General features: G+C 42.7%; 1 protein-coding gene across 1 annotated transcript in view; it reads right to left on the reverse strand.

The window, feature by feature from the left end:
- The window catches only part of LOC134366937 (H(+)/Cl(-) exchange transporter 4-like), a 59,968-nt gene that overhangs the window by 11,709 nt on the left and 28,028 nt on the right, over positions 1-20,231 (reverse strand). The window contains exon 10 of the mRNA XM_063083510.1: positions 16,619-16,835. Within this exon, the coding sequence (XP_062939580.1) occupies positions 16,619-16,835 (217 nt within the window). The remainder of the gene's footprint in view (positions 1-16,618; positions 16,836-20,231) is intronic.

The raw sequence follows: 20,231 nt of genomic DNA on the forward strand, positions 1-20,231 counted from the left end.
AACACTACTGAAACTAAATTGAATCATGAGGAAGGAATCAGGTAAATCTAAAATGTGAAACTACTGGTCTGGACTTGTCAAAGGAAATCCATGCCATAAAAAACAAACAAACAAACAAACAAGGCAGGGAACTGTTCTAGACAAAAGACCAAAGAGGAAAAACAACCAAATACAATGTGTGAACCTTGATGGGATTCTGGATTGAAATTTGAATATGGACTGGATATTGAATGATATATTGAATTATTGTTAAATATTTACGGTTTGATGATTTTGTAAAAGAATACCCTTATCCTTAGAGGATGTATGTTTCATGCTTCATTCCTAATTGCCAAAACTTGGAAGCAAGCAACATGTCTTTCAATAGGTGAATGAATAAACCGTGGTACATCCATACAATGGAATACTACTCATCAATAAAAAGAAACGAGCTCTCAAGTCACAAAAAGACACAGAAGAACCTTAAATGCCTACGGCTAAATGAAAGAAGCCAGTGTGAAAAAGCTACATACTGTCTGATTCCAAGTATGTGACACTCTGGAAAAGGCAAAACTATGGAGACAGTGAAAAGATCTTTGTTTTCCAGGAGGTGGGAGGAGAGTGAGAGAGATGCATACGGGGCAGTGAACCTATTCCATATGACACTATCATGGTGGATACATGACATTATGCATTTGTCAAAATCCATAGAAATGTACAATACAGAGAGTGTACCCTAATGTAAACTATGGACTTCAGTTCATAAGCATGTATCAGTATTGCTCCAGCAACAAATAGAACACACTAATGCAAGATGTTAACAATAGGGAAAACGGGAGGGACGAGGAGGGGGTATATGGCAACTCTGTACTTTTTGCTCAATTTTTCTGTAAACCTAAAACTTCTCTAAAAATAGTCTATTAATTAAAAGAAACAAGCAAACAAACAAAAACAGAACCTTGGGGGGAAAAGTGGTTGCCTGAAAGGAGAGGCGGGGTGGTGACGAGGGATACAGCTGGAACTGTTGTTCACTCAAGCTGTTTAGGACCACTCGACTTTCACCATGTTCGTGTACTACTTTAAATACTTCTGGGAAACTTATCAAAGTGCAGTAAAATTAAAGATGCCCCATAAAACAAGATGCTGCTCTTCTAAATCTGCCAAGTCCTTGTATTGGTTGGCTTGGGCTGCCTTAACAAAATACCACAGACTGGGGGGCTTAAACAACAGCTATTTTCTTCTCATAGTTCTGGAGGCTGGAAGTCCAAGATCAGTGTGTGGGCAGGGCTGGTTTCTCCTGAGACATCTCCTTGGTTTGCAGATGGCCACCTTCTCCCTGAGTGCTCACATGGCCTTTCCTCTGTGAGTATATGTCCCTGATGTCTCTTCCTCTTCTTATAAGGACACCAGTTCTATAGGATGAGGGCCCCACCCTTCTGACCTCATTTAACCTTAATTACCTCCTTAAAGGCCCTATCTCCAAATACAGTCACATTGGGGGTTAGGGCTTCAGCACAGAAATTTGGATGGGGCCATGTTTCAGTCCATAACAATCCTTCAAGTTCCTCTCCACTGAACAGTTGTAGTAAAGTAATCCCCTCTGAATGCTTTCCTTCCTACACCATGTGGAATTCTAAAATTGATAACAAGGTGTATGGAACTGATGTAGGTCCACCTGGCTTGTGCTGGTTCAATCCTGAATCAAGACACCCAAAGGAAACAAACATCCTCTCTCTTCCTTGCACACGATGCTGGGTTCTCCGGGAAAAGCCATGTGTAAGTATCACCCTGGCTGATGGGATCAGAACCCAACAAGGGCTCCCAACACAGGAATGGTACTGGTCCAGCTGGCAGCTCCTGGAACCCCTTCTTTCCATCCTGATTTGTCTTAGGAGCTTGGGGGTCGACTGCCATAACAAAGGCCCATTGCATTCACTTGATTAAAGGTAAACATTTCCTCAAGGGCACTATTACCCACTGCTTTGCCAAATCACCCTGCTTCTACAGTCACAGAAGCTTCAGTGAGCCCGTCTTATCCATGTCAGAGGCTTGGCGGCCCAGGTAAGAAAAGGAGGTTTCCTCCTGGGGTCAGATCACTTTCCTTCTAGCTCTGATGATTCTAATTAATTTCAAGGGATGACAAGGAGAGGTGGCTTTGTCACTGGGAGGGGCCACTATATAAGGGCAGGAAGGAGTCCTCAGTGAGTCCCCCTCCTGTGCAGTAGCAGCCATATGAGTCCCAGTCTGGGTCTCCAGGTCTCCCTCTGCTCCTCCATGCCCCACGAAGGCTTTACTCAGGGTTTCTCCTCGTTGGCACTAGTGACATTTAAGGCTGGATAATTCTTTGTCGTGGGGGACCTGTTTTATGCACTGTAGAACATAAAGCTGCATCCCAGGCCTCTACCCGCTAGATGCCAGTAGCTCCAATCCCACCACCACCCTCATGCCCCCCTCATTGTGACAATCAAAAATGTCTCTAGGCCTTGCCAAATGTCAAATGTCTGAGGATGGGAGGCAAAAATGCCCCTGTTGGAGAGCCACTGCCCAGATGGAAAAGTAGTAAATATTTCTAGACCAGTTGGTTTATAGCTGCTGAGCTGGACACCCTGAAATGTCTCCGTTGCCCTTGTGTTACTTCTAGAACCCCACTTATCTCCTCTCAACTCATAACTAAAGGGTTAATATCTGGCAGCAGCTCTAAAATACTTGCAATATCACTCCTGCCTGGGAGTTTTCAAGCAAGAGTGGACCTCTGTAGGTGAATGTATAATGCACCGTCAGCATGGAACATGGAAATCCCACTACCTGGCCCCACATGCTCAGTATTTTATTGACCAGATATTCCAATATTCCAATTATCTTGAATATTGAAGGCGCTGCTGCATATTTCCAACTGCCCCCAGGTCCACTCCCCATTGTTGTTGACCCGCAAAGCTGCTGATGAAGGGCACTGATGTCCTCTGGGGTCAGGGTCAGCTGGCAGGGTCCTCTACCAAATTCCCTTGATGGCACCGTCTCTGCACAGCTTTGCCCCAGTGCCTGGTAGCTCACGGTGCCTCAGGAAATAGGATACCTGTAAGCAGCCCTGGTAGGACTGGCTGTGCAACTGATTCCCTTCAAGCTTGAGCAAAGTGTTTTAACTCTTAACGTCCCATATCCTCATTTGAAAAATAAAGAGAAGCCAAATGTCCATCACCTAATGAAATGATCAACAAAATGTGGTCTATCCATACAACGGAGAATTGTTTAGCCAGAAAAAGAAATGAAGTACTGACACTTGCTACAACATGGATGAACCTTGAAAACATTGTGCTAAGTGAAAGAAACCAATCACAAAAGGCCACATATTGTATGATTCCATTTATATAAAGTGTCCAGAATAGGCAAATCCCAAGAGACAGAAGGTAGATTAGTGATTGCCTTAGGGCTGTGGTATAGCTAAGGGGTGTGGAGTTTCTTTTTGGGATACTAAAATATTCTAAAACTGTTGAGATGGATGCACAATTCATTTTCTACTAAAAATCACCGAATTGTATATTTTAAGGGTATGAATTGTACAGTATGTGAGTTCTGATAAAATTATTAAATAAATAGACAGCCAGATAGATAAATAAATGCATATGTGATGCAAAGTCCCACTCACCACTCAGATGCCAAGAATCCACAGCTAGGAGTGAAGGGCAGGTGAGGAATTCTCTCACTGACCTCTCCCTCAGAAAGTATCATTGTAAAACAGAGGGCAAAGGAACAGGAGATGGAAGTTTTTTTAAAATGAGCATTTGTAAGTGTTGGGATTCCAACTATCCATTCATAATGAAAAAGGAATAGTTGTAAGGCCAGCAGCATTTACCTGTAATAGCCCACGAGGAAAGCCCTGATCAGAAGGAAGATGAGAGCAGGTGTGAGCAGTTCCGTCCACCCGGGCAGGACACCTAAAGGGGCTCTCATGCACTGGGCAAGGGCTCTGCTGCTGACGATCACCCACTAGCGACAGTCCCTCAACTTAACCAGCTGTCATCCTCTGACATTTATTTTCTACCGGAAAGCCTAGTTCAGGACGTTCCCCTCTAGAACTCCTGCCTTGGGTAACAGCACTTAAACTGGATTACGTCCGTGTTCCTTAGTGCATGACAAGCTCCTCGGCTTTTTTTTTTTTTTAAACACTTTTTGAGCTTTCTCCAGTTCTCAGCCAAAATGCTCATAAGATGCTCAGTAAGATGTTGATTAAACCAATGTTGCATTGAAAAAAATGTGACTTGTTAGTGTTTGCAATGTGATGAGAACTCCAGTATACTACACACACACACACACACACACACACACACACAAACCCCTCCCATATCTATAAAGCCTGGTCTTTGTTTCCTTATCTTCACCCAGGAGACAGTATCAAAAGATCAGGCACTTGCAGTTCTGGAAACCTCCTCTTAAAAAGCCCGTGACTGGCAAAAGCGAGTCTCGAAACAGGGAACACTGCACCAGGGCTGCTGTGGATGCAGCCAGGATCCCGGAGGCCGGGGCTGCGCTGAAGGCGGCCAGCTGTCCTATTCAGAATTCGAGGTTTCAGGCCGGCATTAAAGAAGATTCCTGGGAGCGCCCGAACCACGCCGCGTCTGAACAGCCCGAGGCTGCAGCAGCCGAGAACTGGGAAAGGCGGCAAACCAGAGACAGAGAGCGAGCACCCGACCTGGCACAGCACTGTGAGTGACCCCTGGCACAGCTCTGTTCGGGGGGTGGGTGCCCACACGGCTCCCGCCTGCACCACCAGGTCACTCACCGCCCGGTGCTGCCTCCATTTTCCCAGATGCGGGCAGCTCCGCCCTGCTCGGCCATCACTGAGCTCTCCCACTTGCTTGGCCTGTCGCCGGGCTTTCCAGAGACTGCGGACCGGCCTCCGGTCCCACTCCCTCTGTGGTTCTCTGGCGAGGGTGGTGGAGGGGGGCGTCCCCGGCCAGTGTCGGGAGGGCAAGGAAGTACAGGCGGGCTGACTGTCACTCCACCATACCCTGGACTCCGGCCCCAGGTAAACTCCCTGTTACTGGGAGGCAGATACCATCTCTGCGGCCACCAGTTTGGAAAAAAGCCTAACGAATTTCTGGTTGGGAAGAGTGTGGTAGGAGAGTTCCCAGGTCCGCTTGAACCTGCCGGAGACCAGGCTGCATGTGGGCACTAGGCACGGTTTATACTGGGGGGATACAAAGGTGAACAAGACCCAAGAAAGATCTACATAGTGCTACAAAGGCACCCAGAGAGACCGGTCGTCTGTGCCTAGCAGAAACCTGGTAGACTTCCTGGGCGAGGCGGTGCCGAGCAGGGTCTTCAAGGCCCAGCTGATAGACGAGGGGTGCAGAAGACACGCCCCAGCCCAGCACAGTGCACACAGAGTGTGGAGACGTGCGGCCAGGGAGGCGGAGACTCGACAGAAACCACACACCCGGTGGGGTCACCACTGCACGATCTAACAGCCTGGGTCAGAGCACACGGGACAGGGAGAAGCCCTGCACAGGAAGTGAAAGCTCAACAGAGATCACACACCCTGTGGTACGTGATCCACCAGCCCAGCAGAGTCCAAGCTGACCAGAAAGGTGGCTTCCCGGAGAAGCCCAAGACCCGAGGCAACCACACACACAAGGCACTAGAGGCCAACTGAGCAGTCACGGAGGGAGCCATACGAAATTGGCAACCACAGCAACACCCTAGTTAGTCATTAGTCTCAAACCGGTGGACTGTGAAACCCCGTGCCATAATGAATAAACACCAAAAAAAAGACACCAGAAATACAAAAAATCAAGAAAGTACACCACCAAAAGTTAATAAATCTCAAACTCTAGATCCTATAGAACAAGAAGCCCTTGAAATGACTAACAAGGAATTTCGAGTGATAATTCTAAGGAAACTGAATGAGATACAAGAAAACTCAGCTAGACATCATGATGAAATGAGGAAAAGTATACAGGATCTCAAAGAGGAAATGTACAAGGAAATCGATGTCCTGAAAACAAATGAAGCAGAACTTGCTGAACTGAAGAAGTTATTCAACGAAATAAAAAACACAACGGAGAGTTTAACCAGCAGGCTTGTCGAAGTTGAAGAGAGAACCTCTGAACTTGAAGATGGGCTGTTTGAAATAACACAAGCAGACAAAAAGAAAGAAAAAACAATCAAAGACATTGAAGAAAATCTGAGAGAGATATCAGACAACCTTAAGTGCTCAAATATCCAAGTCATGGGTATTCCAGAAGGGGAGGAAAATGGATATTCCATTGAAAACATATTCAACAAAATAGTGGCAGAAAACTTCCCAGGTATAGGGAAAATCACAGATCTTCAGATCCAGGAAGCTCAAAGATCTCCAAATGTATTCAACCCAAAAAGACCTTCTCCAAGACATGTCATGGTCAAATTGGCAAAACTCAGAGATAAAGAGAGAATCTTAAAAGCTGCAAGAGAGAAGCGTCAAATCACCTATAAGGGAGCCCGAATCAGGTTAACATCAGACTTTTCATCACAAACCCTAAAAGCTAGAAAGGAATGGGATGATATTTTCAAAATACTAAAAGACAAAGATTGCCAGCCAAGAATACTCTACCCTGCAAGGCTATCCTTCCGAAATGAGGGGTAAATACTATATTTCTCAGACAAACAAAAACTGCGGGAGTTCACTACCACAAGACCACCCTTACAAGAAATCCTCAAGGGAGTACTGGGTTTGGTTCCTGAAAAATAACTACCACTGCCATAAAAACCCAAGAAAAATCTAAACCCGCTAGTATTATAAAAATGGCATTCATGAAGAGAGAACAAGCTAACAAAAACACTGTCTACAACCTAAGGAACCAACAAACACTGAATACAAACAGTAAATCAGAAAGCAAGGAACAAAAGACACCTAAGACGACCAAACAACCAATAAAATGCTAGGAATAAATCAACACCTTTCAATAACAACTCTTAATGTAAAAGGCTTAAATTCCCCAATTAAAAGACACAGACTGGCTGACTGGATCAAAAAGCAGGACCCAACTATATGCTGCCTACAAGAGACCCACCTCACCCATAAAGATTCACACAGACTAAGAGTGAAAGGATGGAAAAAGATTTACCATGCAAACAGAAAAGAAAAACGAGCTGGAGTAGCTATTCTTATATCTGACAAAATAGACTTTAAACTAAAAACCATAAAAACAGACAATGAGGGACACTACTTAATGATAAAAGGACTGATCCATCAAGAAGACATAACAATCATAAATATGTATGCACCCAATGTTGGAGCAGCCAGATTTATAAAACAAACTCTATTAGACCTAAAGAAGGAAATAGACACTAATACCATAATAGCAGGGGACCTGAACACCCCACTGTCAATATTAGACAGATCATCTAGGCAAAGAATCAGTAGAGAAACACAAGATCTAAACAAGACTCTAGACCAATTGGAATTGGCAGATATCTACAGAACATTCCACCCAACAACCTCAGAATATTCATTTTTCTCATCAGCGCATGGATCATTCTCCAGGATAGATCACATATTACGTCACAAATCAAGTCTCAATAAATTCAAAAAAATTGGAATTATCCCATGTATCTTCTCAGACCACAATGGATTAAAACTAGAAATTAATAACAAACAAAACTCTGGAAACTATACAAACACATGGAAATTAAACAGCATTCTACTTAATGACATATGGGTCCAAGAAGAAATCAAGCAGGAAATCAAAAAGTTTATTGAAACTAATGAAAACAATGATACATCATACCAAAACCTGTGGGATACTGCAAAAGCAGTATTGAGGGGAAAATTTATTGCATTAAATGCTCACTTCAGAAGAATGGAAAGATGGCAAGTGAACAACCTAACACTTCACCTTAAAGAACTAGAAAAACAAGAACAATCCAATCCTAAAGTTAGCAGACGGAAAGAAATCATTAAGATCAGAGCAGAACTGAATGAAATTGAAAACCAAAAAACAATTCAAAAGATCAACGAATCAAAAAGTTGGTTTTTTGAAAAGATAAATAAAATTGACAAACCATTAGCATGGCTAACAAAAAAAAGAAGAGAGAAGACTCAAATAACAAAAATTAGAAATGAAAAAGGCGATATTAAAACTGATTCATCTGAAATACAAGGAATCATTCGAGACTACTATAAACAACTATACGCCAACAAATTTGAAAATCTGGAGGAAATGGATAAATTTCTGGACACACACAAGCTCCCAAAACTGAACCGTGAAGACGTAGAAAATTTGAACAGACCAATAACAATAAAGGAGATTGAAGCTGTTATCAGAAGGCTCCCAACAAAGAAAAGCCCAGGACCAGATGGATTCACAGCAGAATTTTACCAAACATTCAAAGAAGAATTGACACCGATTCTCTACAAACTATTCCAAAAGATTGAAATGGACGCAAATCTCCCAAACTCATTCTATGAAGCAAACATCATCCTGATACCAAAACCAGGTAAATATATAACCAAAAAAGAAAACTACAGGCCGATATCCTTGATGAATATAGATGCAAAAATCCTCACTAAAATACTAGCAAACAGAATACAGCAACATATACGAAAAATTATTCATCACGATCAAGTGGGATTCATCCCAGGGATGCAAGGTTGGTTCAACATACGCAAATCAATAAATGTGATACACCATATTAATAAACTCAAACACAAGGACCATATGATCATCTCTATAGATGCTGAGAAAGCATTTGATAAAGTTCAGCACTCATTCATGACAAAGACCCTCTATAAGTTAGGGATAGAGGGAAACTATCTCAACATAATTAAAGCCATATATGACAAACCCACTGCCAATATCATCCTAAATGGGGAAAAGCTGAAAGCTTTTCCTTTAAGAACAGGCACTAGACAAGGATGCCCACTCTCACCACTCCTATTCAACATAGTGTTGGAAGTACTAGCCAGAGCAATCAGAGAAGAGAAGGAAATAAAGGGTATCCAGATTGGAAAAGATGAAGTCAAACTGTCCCTGTTTGCAGATGACATGATCCTATATATCGAACAGCCCAAAACCTCTACAAAAAAACTGTTGGAATTGATAAATGATTTCAGCACAGTAGCAGGATACAAAATCAACACACAAAAATCAGTAGCATTTCTTTTCTCCAATAGTGAACATGCAGAAGGACAAATCAGGAAAGCCTGCCCATTTACAATAGCCACCAAAAAAATAAAATACTTAGGAATTGAGTTAACCAAGGAGGTGAAAAATCTCTATAATGAGAACTACAAACCACTGCTGAGAGAAATTAGAGAGGATACAAGAAGATGGAAAGATATTCCATGCTCTTGGATTGGAAGAATCAACATAGTGAAAATGTCCATACTACCCAAAGTGATATACAAATTCAATGCAATCCCCATCAAAATTCCAAAGACATTTTTCTCAGAAATGGAAAAAACTATTCAGACATTTATATGGAATAATAAAAGACCACGAATAGCCAAAGCAATGCTCAGCAAAAAAAATAAAGCTGGAGGCATAACACTACCTGACTTTAAGCTATACTACAAAGCTATAATAACCAAAACAGTATGGTACTGGCATAAAAACAGACACACTGACCAATGGAATAGAATAGAGAATCCAGAAATCAACCCACACACTTACTGCCATCTGATCTTTGACAAAGGCACCAAGCCTATTCACTGGGGAAGGGACTGCCTCTTCAGCAAGTGGTGCTGGGATAACTGGATATCGATATGCAGGAGAATGAAACTAGATCCATACCTCTCACCGTATACTAAAATCAACTCAAAATGGATTAAGGATTTAAATATACACCCTGAGACAATAAAACTTCTTAAAGAAAACATAGGGGAAACACTTCAGGTAATAGGACTGGGCACAGACTTCATGAATACGACCCCAAAAGCACGGGCAACCAAAGGAAAAATAAACAAATGGGATTATATCAAACTAAAAAGCTTCTGCACAGCAAAAGAAACAATTAAAAGAGTTAAAAGACAACCAACAGAGTGGGAGAAAATATTTGCAAAATATACATCTGACAAAGGATTAATATCCAGAATATATAAGGAACTCAAACAACTTTACAAGAAGAAAACAAGCAACCCAATTAAAAAATGGGCAAAAGAGCTAAGGAGGCATTTCTCTAAGGAAGATATCCAAATGGCCAACAGACATATGAAAAAATGCTCAACATCACTCAGCATCCGGGAAATGCAAATCAAAACCACATTGAGATACCATCTAACCCCAGTTAGTATGGCTAAAATCCAAAAGACTATGAACGATAAATGCTGGCGAGGCTGCGGAGAAAAAGGAACTCTCATACATTGTTGGTGGGACTGCAAAATGGTGCAGCCTCTATGGAAAATGGTATGGAGGTTCCTTAAACAATTGCAAATAGATCTACCATACGACCCAGCCATCCCACTGTTGGGAATATACCCAGAGGAATGGAAATCATCAAGTCGAAGGTATACCTGTTCCCCAATGTTCATCGCAGCACTCTTTACAATAGCCAAGAGTTGGAACCAGCCCAAATGCCCATCATCAGATGAGTGGATACGGAAAACGTGGTACATCTACACAATGGAATACTACTCAGCTATAAAAACGAATGAAATACTGCCATTTGCAACAACATGGATGGACCTTGAGAGAATTATATTAAGTGAAACAAGTCAGGCACAGAAAGAGAAATACCACATGTTCTCACTTATTGGAGGGAGCTAAAAATTAATATATAAATTCACACACACACACACACAAACGGGGGGGGGAAGAAGATATAACAACCACAATTATTTGAAGTTGATACAACAAACAAACAGAAAGGACATTGTTGGGGGGGAGGGGGGAGGGAAAAGGGAGGGAGGTTTTGGTGATGGGGAGCATTAATCAGCTACAATGTATATCAAAAAAAATAAATAAATAAAATAAAATAAAATAAAATAAAATGTGGAAAAAAAAAATGAAATACAAGGACTCATTCGAGACTACTATAAACAACTATACGCCAACAAATTTGAAAATCTGGAGGAAATGGATAAATTTCTGGACACACACAAGCTCCCAAAACTTAACCGTGAAGACGTAGAAAATTTGAACAGAACAATAACAATAAAGGAGATTGAAGCTGTTATCAGAAGGCTCCCAACAAAGAAAAGCCCAGGACCAGATGGATTCACAGCAGAATTTTACCACACATTCAAACAGGAATTGACACCGATTCTTTACAAACTATTCCAAAAGATTGAAACGGACGCAACTCTCCCAAACTCATTCTATGAAGCAAACATCATCCTGATACCAAAACCAGGTAAATATATAACCAAAAAAGAAAACTACAGGCAGATATCCTTGATGAATATAGATGCAAAAATCCTCAATAAAATACTAGCAAACAGAATACAGCAACACATACGTAAAATTATTCATCACGATCAAGTGGGATTCATTCCAGGGATTCAAGGTTGGTTCAACATACGCAAATCAATAAATGTAATACACCATATTAATAAACTCCAACACAAGGACCATATGATCATCTCTATAGATGCTGAAAAAGCATTTGATAAAGTTCAGCACTCATTCATGACAAAGACCTTCTAGAAGTTAGGTATAGAGGGAAAGTATCTCAACATAATTAAAGCCATATATGCCAAACCCACAGCCAATATCATCCTGAATGGGGAAAAGCTGAAAGCTTTTCCTTTAAGAACAGGAACTACACAAGGATGCCCACTCTCACCACTCCTATTCAACATAGTGTTGGAAGTAATAGCCAGAGCAATCAGAGAAGAGAAGGACATAAAGGGCATCCAGATCGGAAAAGATGAAGTCAAACTGTCCCTGTTTGCAGATGACATGATCCTATATATTGAACCGCCTAAAACCTCTACAAAAAAACTGTTGGAATTGATAAATGATTTCAGCACAGTAGCAGGATACAAAATCAACACAGAAAAATCAATAGCATTTCTTTTCTCCAATAGTGAACATGCAGAAAGAGAAATCAAGAAAGCCTGCCCATTTACAATAGCCACCAAAAAAATAAAATACTAAGGAATTGAGTTAACCAAGGATGTGAAAAATCTCTATAATGAGAACTACAAACCACTGCTGAGAGAAATTAGAGAGGATACAAGATGATGGAAAGATATCCCATGCTCTTGGATTGGAAGAATCAACATAGTGAAAATGTCCATACCACCCAAAGTGATATACAAATTCAATGCAATCCCCATCAAAATTCCAAAGACATTTTTCTCAGAAATGGAAAAAACTATCCAGACATTTATATGGAACAATAAAAGACCACGCATAGCCAAAGCAATGCTGAGCAAAAAAAATAAAGCTGGAGGCATAACACTACCTGACTTTAAGCTATACTACAAATATATAATAACCAAAACAGTATGGTACTGGCATGAAAACAGACACACTGACCAATGGAATAGAATAGAGAATCCAGAAACCAACCCACACACTTACTGCCAGCTGATCTTTGACAAAGGCACCAAGCCTATTCAGTGGTGAAGGGACTGCCTCTTCAGCAAATGGTGCTGTGATAACTGGATATCCATATGGAGGAGAATGAAACTAGATCCATACCTCTCACCGTATACTAAAATCAACTCAAAATGGATTAAGGATTTAAATATACACCCTGAAACAATAAAACTTCTTATAGAAAACATAGGAGAAACACTTCAGGAAATAGGACTGGGCACAGACTTCATGAATACGACCCCAAAAGCATGGGCAACCAAAGGAAAAATAAACAAATGGGATTATATCAAACTAAAAAGCTTCTGCACAGCAAAAGAAACAATTAAAAGAGTTAAAAGACAACCAACAGAGTGGGAGAAAATATTTGCAAAATATATATCTGACAAAGGATTAATATCCAGAATATATAAGGAACTCAAACAACTTTACAAGAAGAAAACAAGCAACCCAATTAAAAAATGGGCAAAAGAGCTAAATAGGCATTTCTCTATGGAAGATATCCAAATGGCCAACAGACATATGAAAAAATGCTCAACATCACTCAGCATCCGGGAAATGCAAATCAAAACCACATTGAGATACCATCTAACCCCAGTTAGGATGGCTAAAATCCAAAAGACTATGAACGATAAATGCTGGCGAGGCTGCGGAGAAAAAGGAACTCTCATACATTGTTGGTGGGACTGCAAAATGGTGCAGCCTCTATGGAAAATGGTATGGAGGTTCCTCAAACAATTGCAGATAGATCTACCATACGACCCAGCTATCCCACTGGTGGGAATATACCCAGAGGAATGGAAATCATCAAGTCGAAGGTATACCTGTTTCCCAATGTTTATCGCAGCACTCTTTACAATAGCCAAGAGTTGGAACCAGCCCAAATGCCCATCATCAGATGAGTGGATACGGAAAATGTGGTACATATACACAATGGAATACTACTCAGCTATAAAAACGAATGAAATTCTGCCATTTGCAACAACATGGATGGACCTTGAAAGAATTATATTAAGTGAAACAAGTCAGGCACAGAAAGAGAAATACCACATGTTCTCACTTATTGGTGGGAGCTAAAAATTAATATATAAATTCACACACACACACACACACACACACACACACACACAAACCGGGGAGGGGGGGGAAGAAGATATAACAACCACAATTATTTGAAGTTGACACGACAAGCAAACAGAAAGGACATTGTTGCGGGGGAGGAGGGCAGGGAGAAGGGAGGGAGGTTTTGGCGATGGGGAGCAATAAGCAGCCAAAATGTATATCGACAAAATAAAATTAAAAAAAAAAAAAAAAGCCCGTGACTGTAAAAGTTAAGTTGATTCCAATGGCGCTGGGGAAATAGTTCAGGAGCTGCCTTGAGTTCACGCATACACTGAAAGAAAGCTGAACATCAGCCCAGAAGGAGACGACATCAAATCCAGCAGGCTTCATTAGTGGCACGAAATGTCCTATTTGATTTAAATCAAGGTTTTGAACTTCCAGCCCCTTTGGGTAGCAGTTTGAGTGAATCTAGTGAATTATAAATGGCCAGATCTATGCAAGAACATAACTCAGATTCGAGCAGCTGGGCTCTTCTGAGAAAGCTGCCTCGGCCAGGTCCCTGTGAACCAGCCTAGCAGGCCTTGGAGGAAATCTAACACCATCTCCCATACTCACATTTCTTTTCTAGAACCTTCCTAGGGAAAAATCTCACTCTTAGCCTACAGAGGCTTCCTAGATTCTGGCATCCTGGGGACAAAGACTTCTACAGTTCCTGGTCTGGTTTCAAGGTTACCTTGGGCCCCAGGCCCTGAGGAATCCTGCAGATGATCCAGGTGGGCAGGACGGGCTCGGCTCCCGCCGTTTCAAGCCAGGCAGGCACATGGCAGGGGCGCGCACCAGAAACACGAGCCAGCTTGAGACGCCTGCCCTGGCTGCGAGCCCAAGGAGATGAAACGCCCCGCAAACAAGGATCCCTTGCCAGCACCAACGTATCAGCATCTGTGTTTGTTTAAAACATGTAGAGCGAGAGAGAGTGCGATTTTGTTTTCTCGCAGAACATTCAGAGCCAATTTTGGCACCCAGATCTTCACAGGAAAATCTCATGGGGCTCCATGAGTTGTGAGCGGGCGTTAAGGGCAGAATTTCCTGCCTGGACTGGAAATTCTGATGATAAACGACATTGGATTATTGTTTTAAAGGAAAGGAGAAACTGTTATATACTTGAAACGACACGGGTGATCACAGTGGTATTTGTGCCAAGCACTGGAAACTCAAGTGCATAAGCTGACTTCAGGGGTTCTCAAAGTGGGGTCCCCCGAGCAGCAGCAGGAGCCTCACTGGGAGCTTGCTAGAAACGTACACTCTCAGGCCTCGCCCCAGCCCTCAGGAATCAGTAGCTCTGTGGTGGGTTTTAACCTGGAGGTTTAACCCTCTGGGGCACTCTGATGCACACTCAAGTTTGAGAAGCCACTGAGCTCCTTTAAAATTCAGCAGCAGAAATGATCTCTATCCTCAAACACAGAATTCATTGATTTGTTCCCTGCTGACTGCACCTCCCATGTGCAAGACACACCTCTGGCTGCAGTCAGACCTAAGGAGGACGCTCATCCTGCTGGCTGAGTTCTCTGAGTATATGTGCAAATCTAACCCTTTGCAGAGACTGTGTCCCTGTTAGCAGGACAGCAGGAGGAAAGACAAATGAATAGAATTGCTCATCTGGCTATACATGGACATCCAGTCCAGGGTCACTCGACTGCAGGACCAGTGACATTTTGGGTCAAATGTTTTGTTGTGGGGGCTGTCCTGTACATTGCAGGATGTTAAGCATCAGCCCTGGCCTCCAGTTGTGACACCCCAAATGGATTCTGTTAAGGCCTAAACTACATCGGGTACCAATGTCTCCACAACTCATCCCCCACCTCCTACCCCAGCATATAAAGGAATAAAATGGACAGATCAGCCTAGGTTCCAGTCCACCCTGACTGAGCAAGTTCCCTCCTCTACCCAAGCTTCTGAGCCATGGAACCTGGGGCACACCTCAGAGCACAAAGAATGACCTTCAGGGAACTGCAACTGTGGTACTGTCATGGACCCTTGATCTTTGTGTCACTGGTTTCCTGGTTTGTGATGACACAAAGCAAAAGTAATATGGCGGCAGAGACAATGCCATGGGGTTGGCAAACCTCTCAATTCTCTGACGATGTTTGTTTGGAATACCTGAAGTTGTTGCAGACACTGATATATTAAGGAACAGTCGGAGCATAATATGAATACCACCTCACTTATGCAAGATTTTATCCACAAGAAACTCCAGGTGAATGCAGAAAACTGCACCTAGGTGAACCCAGTGGCACTAGAATATGCAAATGCGCACACACGCACCCCTCAAACATCTATGAGCTACTCCAGCTGATGGGTCCACACCTACTGGGACAGCCTCCCCTCCGATTTCAGAGAGCTCTTCTGCCACCCCTTCACTGTGACACAGGCTGCAGCCTTTCTGACGCCCACACCTCGGCCAACTTCAGGTCTTCTCAAGAAGTGACATATTTATTGGCATATTCATGTATTTCTTGACCATTTAATATGTATAAAATGGCACTACCATTTGTATTATGTTTCCATCGCTTCTTTAAACGTGTCACTGATGAAGTTTTTGAGTGTTGTGCGCCTAACCCCATTTTCCCCATAAGTCCTGTGGTCTTCACTGCTCATTTATGCAGAGCGCTGTGATTTTGAGGAACTCCTATGTTGCGTTAGGACAGAATTGGCCATACTTTCTCCCTGAGCCAAGTACCATCCGGGTGATAGAAAAGCAGCACCAAGCCCCTCTCCTCTGGCTCCTCCCGTTTTTGATTCCACCCTCAGACTCGGCCCAGACAGGAGTGCAGCCTGCAAGCGTCTCCCGCCTTCCTGGGCTGCACTGGCCATCCCGGCTCCAGGTCCCAAAGCTCCTTGTACATTGCCTTCTCAATACACTCACCACGACTCCCTGACATCACCTGGCAAGCACTGGTCCACCCCAGCAGACCGTGAGTTCCCTAAGGGCTGACGATGCATCTTTTTCTCCCGAGTCCAGCCACAGTACACATTCTGTCCACACTTGTCCCGCCACTCACCCACTCCGTGTCACCAGGCACTGCCGGAGCCCTAGTTGCCGGAAGATGTCCACCACCATCTCCATGGGGGTGTGGTCCGTGACCGTGAAAGGGCTGAGGTTGAGGATGCGCCGCAGCTTCAGGGGGTGTGGGCTGTTGGCCGGCAGCTCAGGGGGCTCCTCTGTGAAGTACGTGATGGAATTGCTCACGATGCCCTCCTGCCTCTGTCTGGCATTCTCTAGAACGGGGACAAGCAGGAACAATAAGCCACAAAAAAATTCTGGCCGAGAAACTCCACCCTATAGCCCCACACGGCATCCTCGAATCCTACAGAAAAGGGGTTTAGAGGACAAACTACACATTTTTAATGAGGGGCTTCAGCCAAAGATCTGTGAAACTGGCATCTCTCTTAAGCTATGCTATGCCAGGGTCCCCCTGCTGTGACCAGATCGTTGGTTGCCAAAGTCTTGCAAAATGGGCCTGATCAAGATGGCTCCTTTGGGGATATTCATTGCTTCCCCCCTGCAATCCAGGGCACCCCTAATGGCTGAGGGCCCTCCACTCTTGCTTTCCTAACACTCCTCCATCTGCTCAGAGGCTGAAGTTTGACGGGACAAGAAACCTCACTTAGCTGCCCAATAACCTTAATACATTGGTTTTTTTCATTTTTCTTTTTTAATAAAATCAGTCATAACTGGCCCAAATGGCATTAAGAATCTTAAGAGGAAGAAGGAACCAATAAGACCAGCCCAGGCTCACAGCCCAGAAATGCAGCTCAATCCCAAATATGGCCCTTGGGTGCAAAGAAACGACCTCAGAAAAGCTACATCCCCCCACCCCTTGGATCTCCTGTCTTAAAAATGGGCCATTTTGTGCATTTCTCAAAGAAAGATAGTAAAACTGTTATGGTAGCAATTAGCCTGTTTCTGTCTGTAGGCAAGGCCATGTGAAAGAAAGCTGAAGAAGAGTAGGGTAACAGGAACTCATTAGAAACACAGCTTAATGCAGTGCTAGAAACCCGGGCTATTTTAAATCACGCATGAAATAAATCCATCGGTCTCAAGATATTTCTCCAAGGCGATTTTCCTTCTGTTGGAATTTTAATCTTTCTTTGTTCATGAGAAAAGCTTAGGGAAAGTGTACAGCAAGGCTAGCCTTAGAATGGATCCTGGTTTCTGTAATACCATTTCTTGCCTTCTCAAGACTACGATTCACCTATATTGTTCTTTCAAAAATAAAACTCTAACTGCCTCCTCTAACAATAGAGTACTTTAAAGGAAATCTGGCAGTGTTTGGGGTCAGGCTGAGTCTGAAAGGGGGTCTCTGTTTAAAAGCAGAACAGTGGGCCTGCTGGGCAAATGCCTGCACATTATATGGGTCAGGTGAAATCCAGTTACATCAAATGGAATATGATTCAACCACAAACACCAGACGACACTGATGCACAACATGTTTTCAAATGTAGATCGTGCATGATACACACTGTGTACCTCTCTCCTAAACCAAGATGCTTCCATCTATAAGCACTACGGCAGGGAGGCAGCGGTCAACACATACTTGCTCATTTTTGTAGACCACTGACTCCCATAATGTCCCACATAAGAAGATTTCCATCTATTTTAACAGGTTGAATGTCAGGATTGAATCAAGCCACAGACCCCAATTAAGAACTGATCACATGGATATGCCGAACACTTATAAAACCCAATATGACTTAGTGAACCATCAATCCACTTCTTAAAATAAATAACAAGCTTATATTTCCTCTGAATTTACTGATTGGGTTTAAAGCTCTGATTCTAACAGCCACTACTTCAATGAACTCATGCTCTCAAGTGCACTCCCAGTGCCTGGACAATGCCTAGCACACAGTAGACACAAAACAGATATTTGCTAAATGCACGCATAAATGAATGGTAGGTCTACCAAATGACAATGTATCTGGTGCTACCTGCCATGTAGAACAGAGCCTATTTCACGTGGGAGGCATTAGGAAGGAAAGCCCATGAGCTATTCACTGCCAAGCAAGAATCGTAGGCATCGGCTAGGGTCCGAGCCAGAGATCTGAGCTTGTGCTCCAACACCGGCAACTGCTGCTCTCTCCAGAAGGGCTCTGCTAGGCCACTTTGGAACTCTATTATAAGCACGTATATTAACTTTGGGGTTAGAGGTGCTATGTATAGGCCAAAAGCTGGTGAATGGAAGAAGAACCGGCAAGAAAGCTTTTTGCAACTCTCTACTAGAGTGAACCACCTACTCCCAGTTTGGACCAGAAATCTTTGTCAGTCACCAAAATGCCTGCAACAAAACTATAGCACATAAGTTCACAGAGGACAGAGACTGTGTATTGTCATCCACGGACCCACCGCTCCTAGGATACACAACACATGGTGGATGCTCAAGAAATATTTCTGTATGAAAGAATAAACCAACTCCTCACCCAGGGGATGACCTAGTGGTAGGAAAGAATAGACTCACAGGCCCCAGGGACTCTTGGGAGCCCATGTTGGGAAAGAAACCAAAAATATATAGCCCAAAATGAACATATTTTTTAAGAGCCAGGTAGGAAATGCTCTAAATGCAGTAAATATTAACCATGTCCTTGTATGGTGATAAGAAAGTGGATGCCTTTTTAAATTTTTCCTTTTTTTTTCTAATTTCCCCAATATTCTATGAGTGTGTATTAATTTTACTTTTTTTTTTTTTTTGGTGGATTTTAAGCTTTTTCTTTTTTCTTTTTTCTTTTTTCTTTTTTTTTTTTAATTTTATTTTGTCGATATACATTGTGGCTGATTACTGCTCCCCATCACCAAAACCTTCCTCCCTTCTCCCTCCCCCCCTCCTCCCCAAAAATGTCCTTTCTGTTTGCTTGTCATATCAACTTCAAGTGATTGTGGTTGTTATATCTTCTTCCCCCCCTCCCGGTTTTTTTTTTTTTTTTGTGTGTGTGTGTGTGTGTGTGTGTGTGTGTGAATTTATATATTAATTTTTAGCTCCCACCAATAAGTGAGAACATGTGCTATTTCTCTTTCTGTGCCTGACTTGTTTCACTTAATATAATTCTCTCGAGGTCCATCCATGTTGTTGCCAATGGCAGTATTTCATTCATTTTTATAGCTGAGTAGTATTCGATTGTGTATATGTACCACATTTTCCGTATCCACTCATCTGATGATGGACATTTGGGCTGGTGCCAACTCTTGGCTATTGTAAAGAGTGCTGCGATGAACATTGGGGAACAGGTATAACTTCGACTTGATGATTTCCATTCCTCTGGGTATATTCCCAACAGTGGGATAGCCGGGTCGTATGGTAGATCTATCTGCAATTGTTTGAGGAACCTCCATACCATTTTCCATAGAGGCTGCACCATTTTGCAGTCCCACCAACAATGTATGAGAGTTCCTTTTTCTCTGCAACCTCGCCAGCATTTCTCGTTCAGAGTCTTTTGGATTTTAGCCATCCTAACTGGGGTTAGATGGTATCTCAATGTGGTTTTGATTTGCATTTCCTGGATGCTGAGTTATGTTGAGCATTTTTTCATATGTCTGTTGGCCATTTGTATATCTTCCTTAGAGAAATGCCTACTTCACTCTCTTGCCCATTTTTTAATTGGGTTGCTTGTTTTCTTCTT

The sequence above is a fragment of the Cynocephalus volans genome, chromosome X (genome assembly GCF_027409185.1).
Source record: "Cynocephalus volans isolate mCynVol1 chromosome X, mCynVol1.pri, whole genome shotgun sequence".
NCBI lineage: Eukaryota > Metazoa > Chordata > Mammalia > Dermoptera > Cynocephalidae > Cynocephalus > Cynocephalus volans.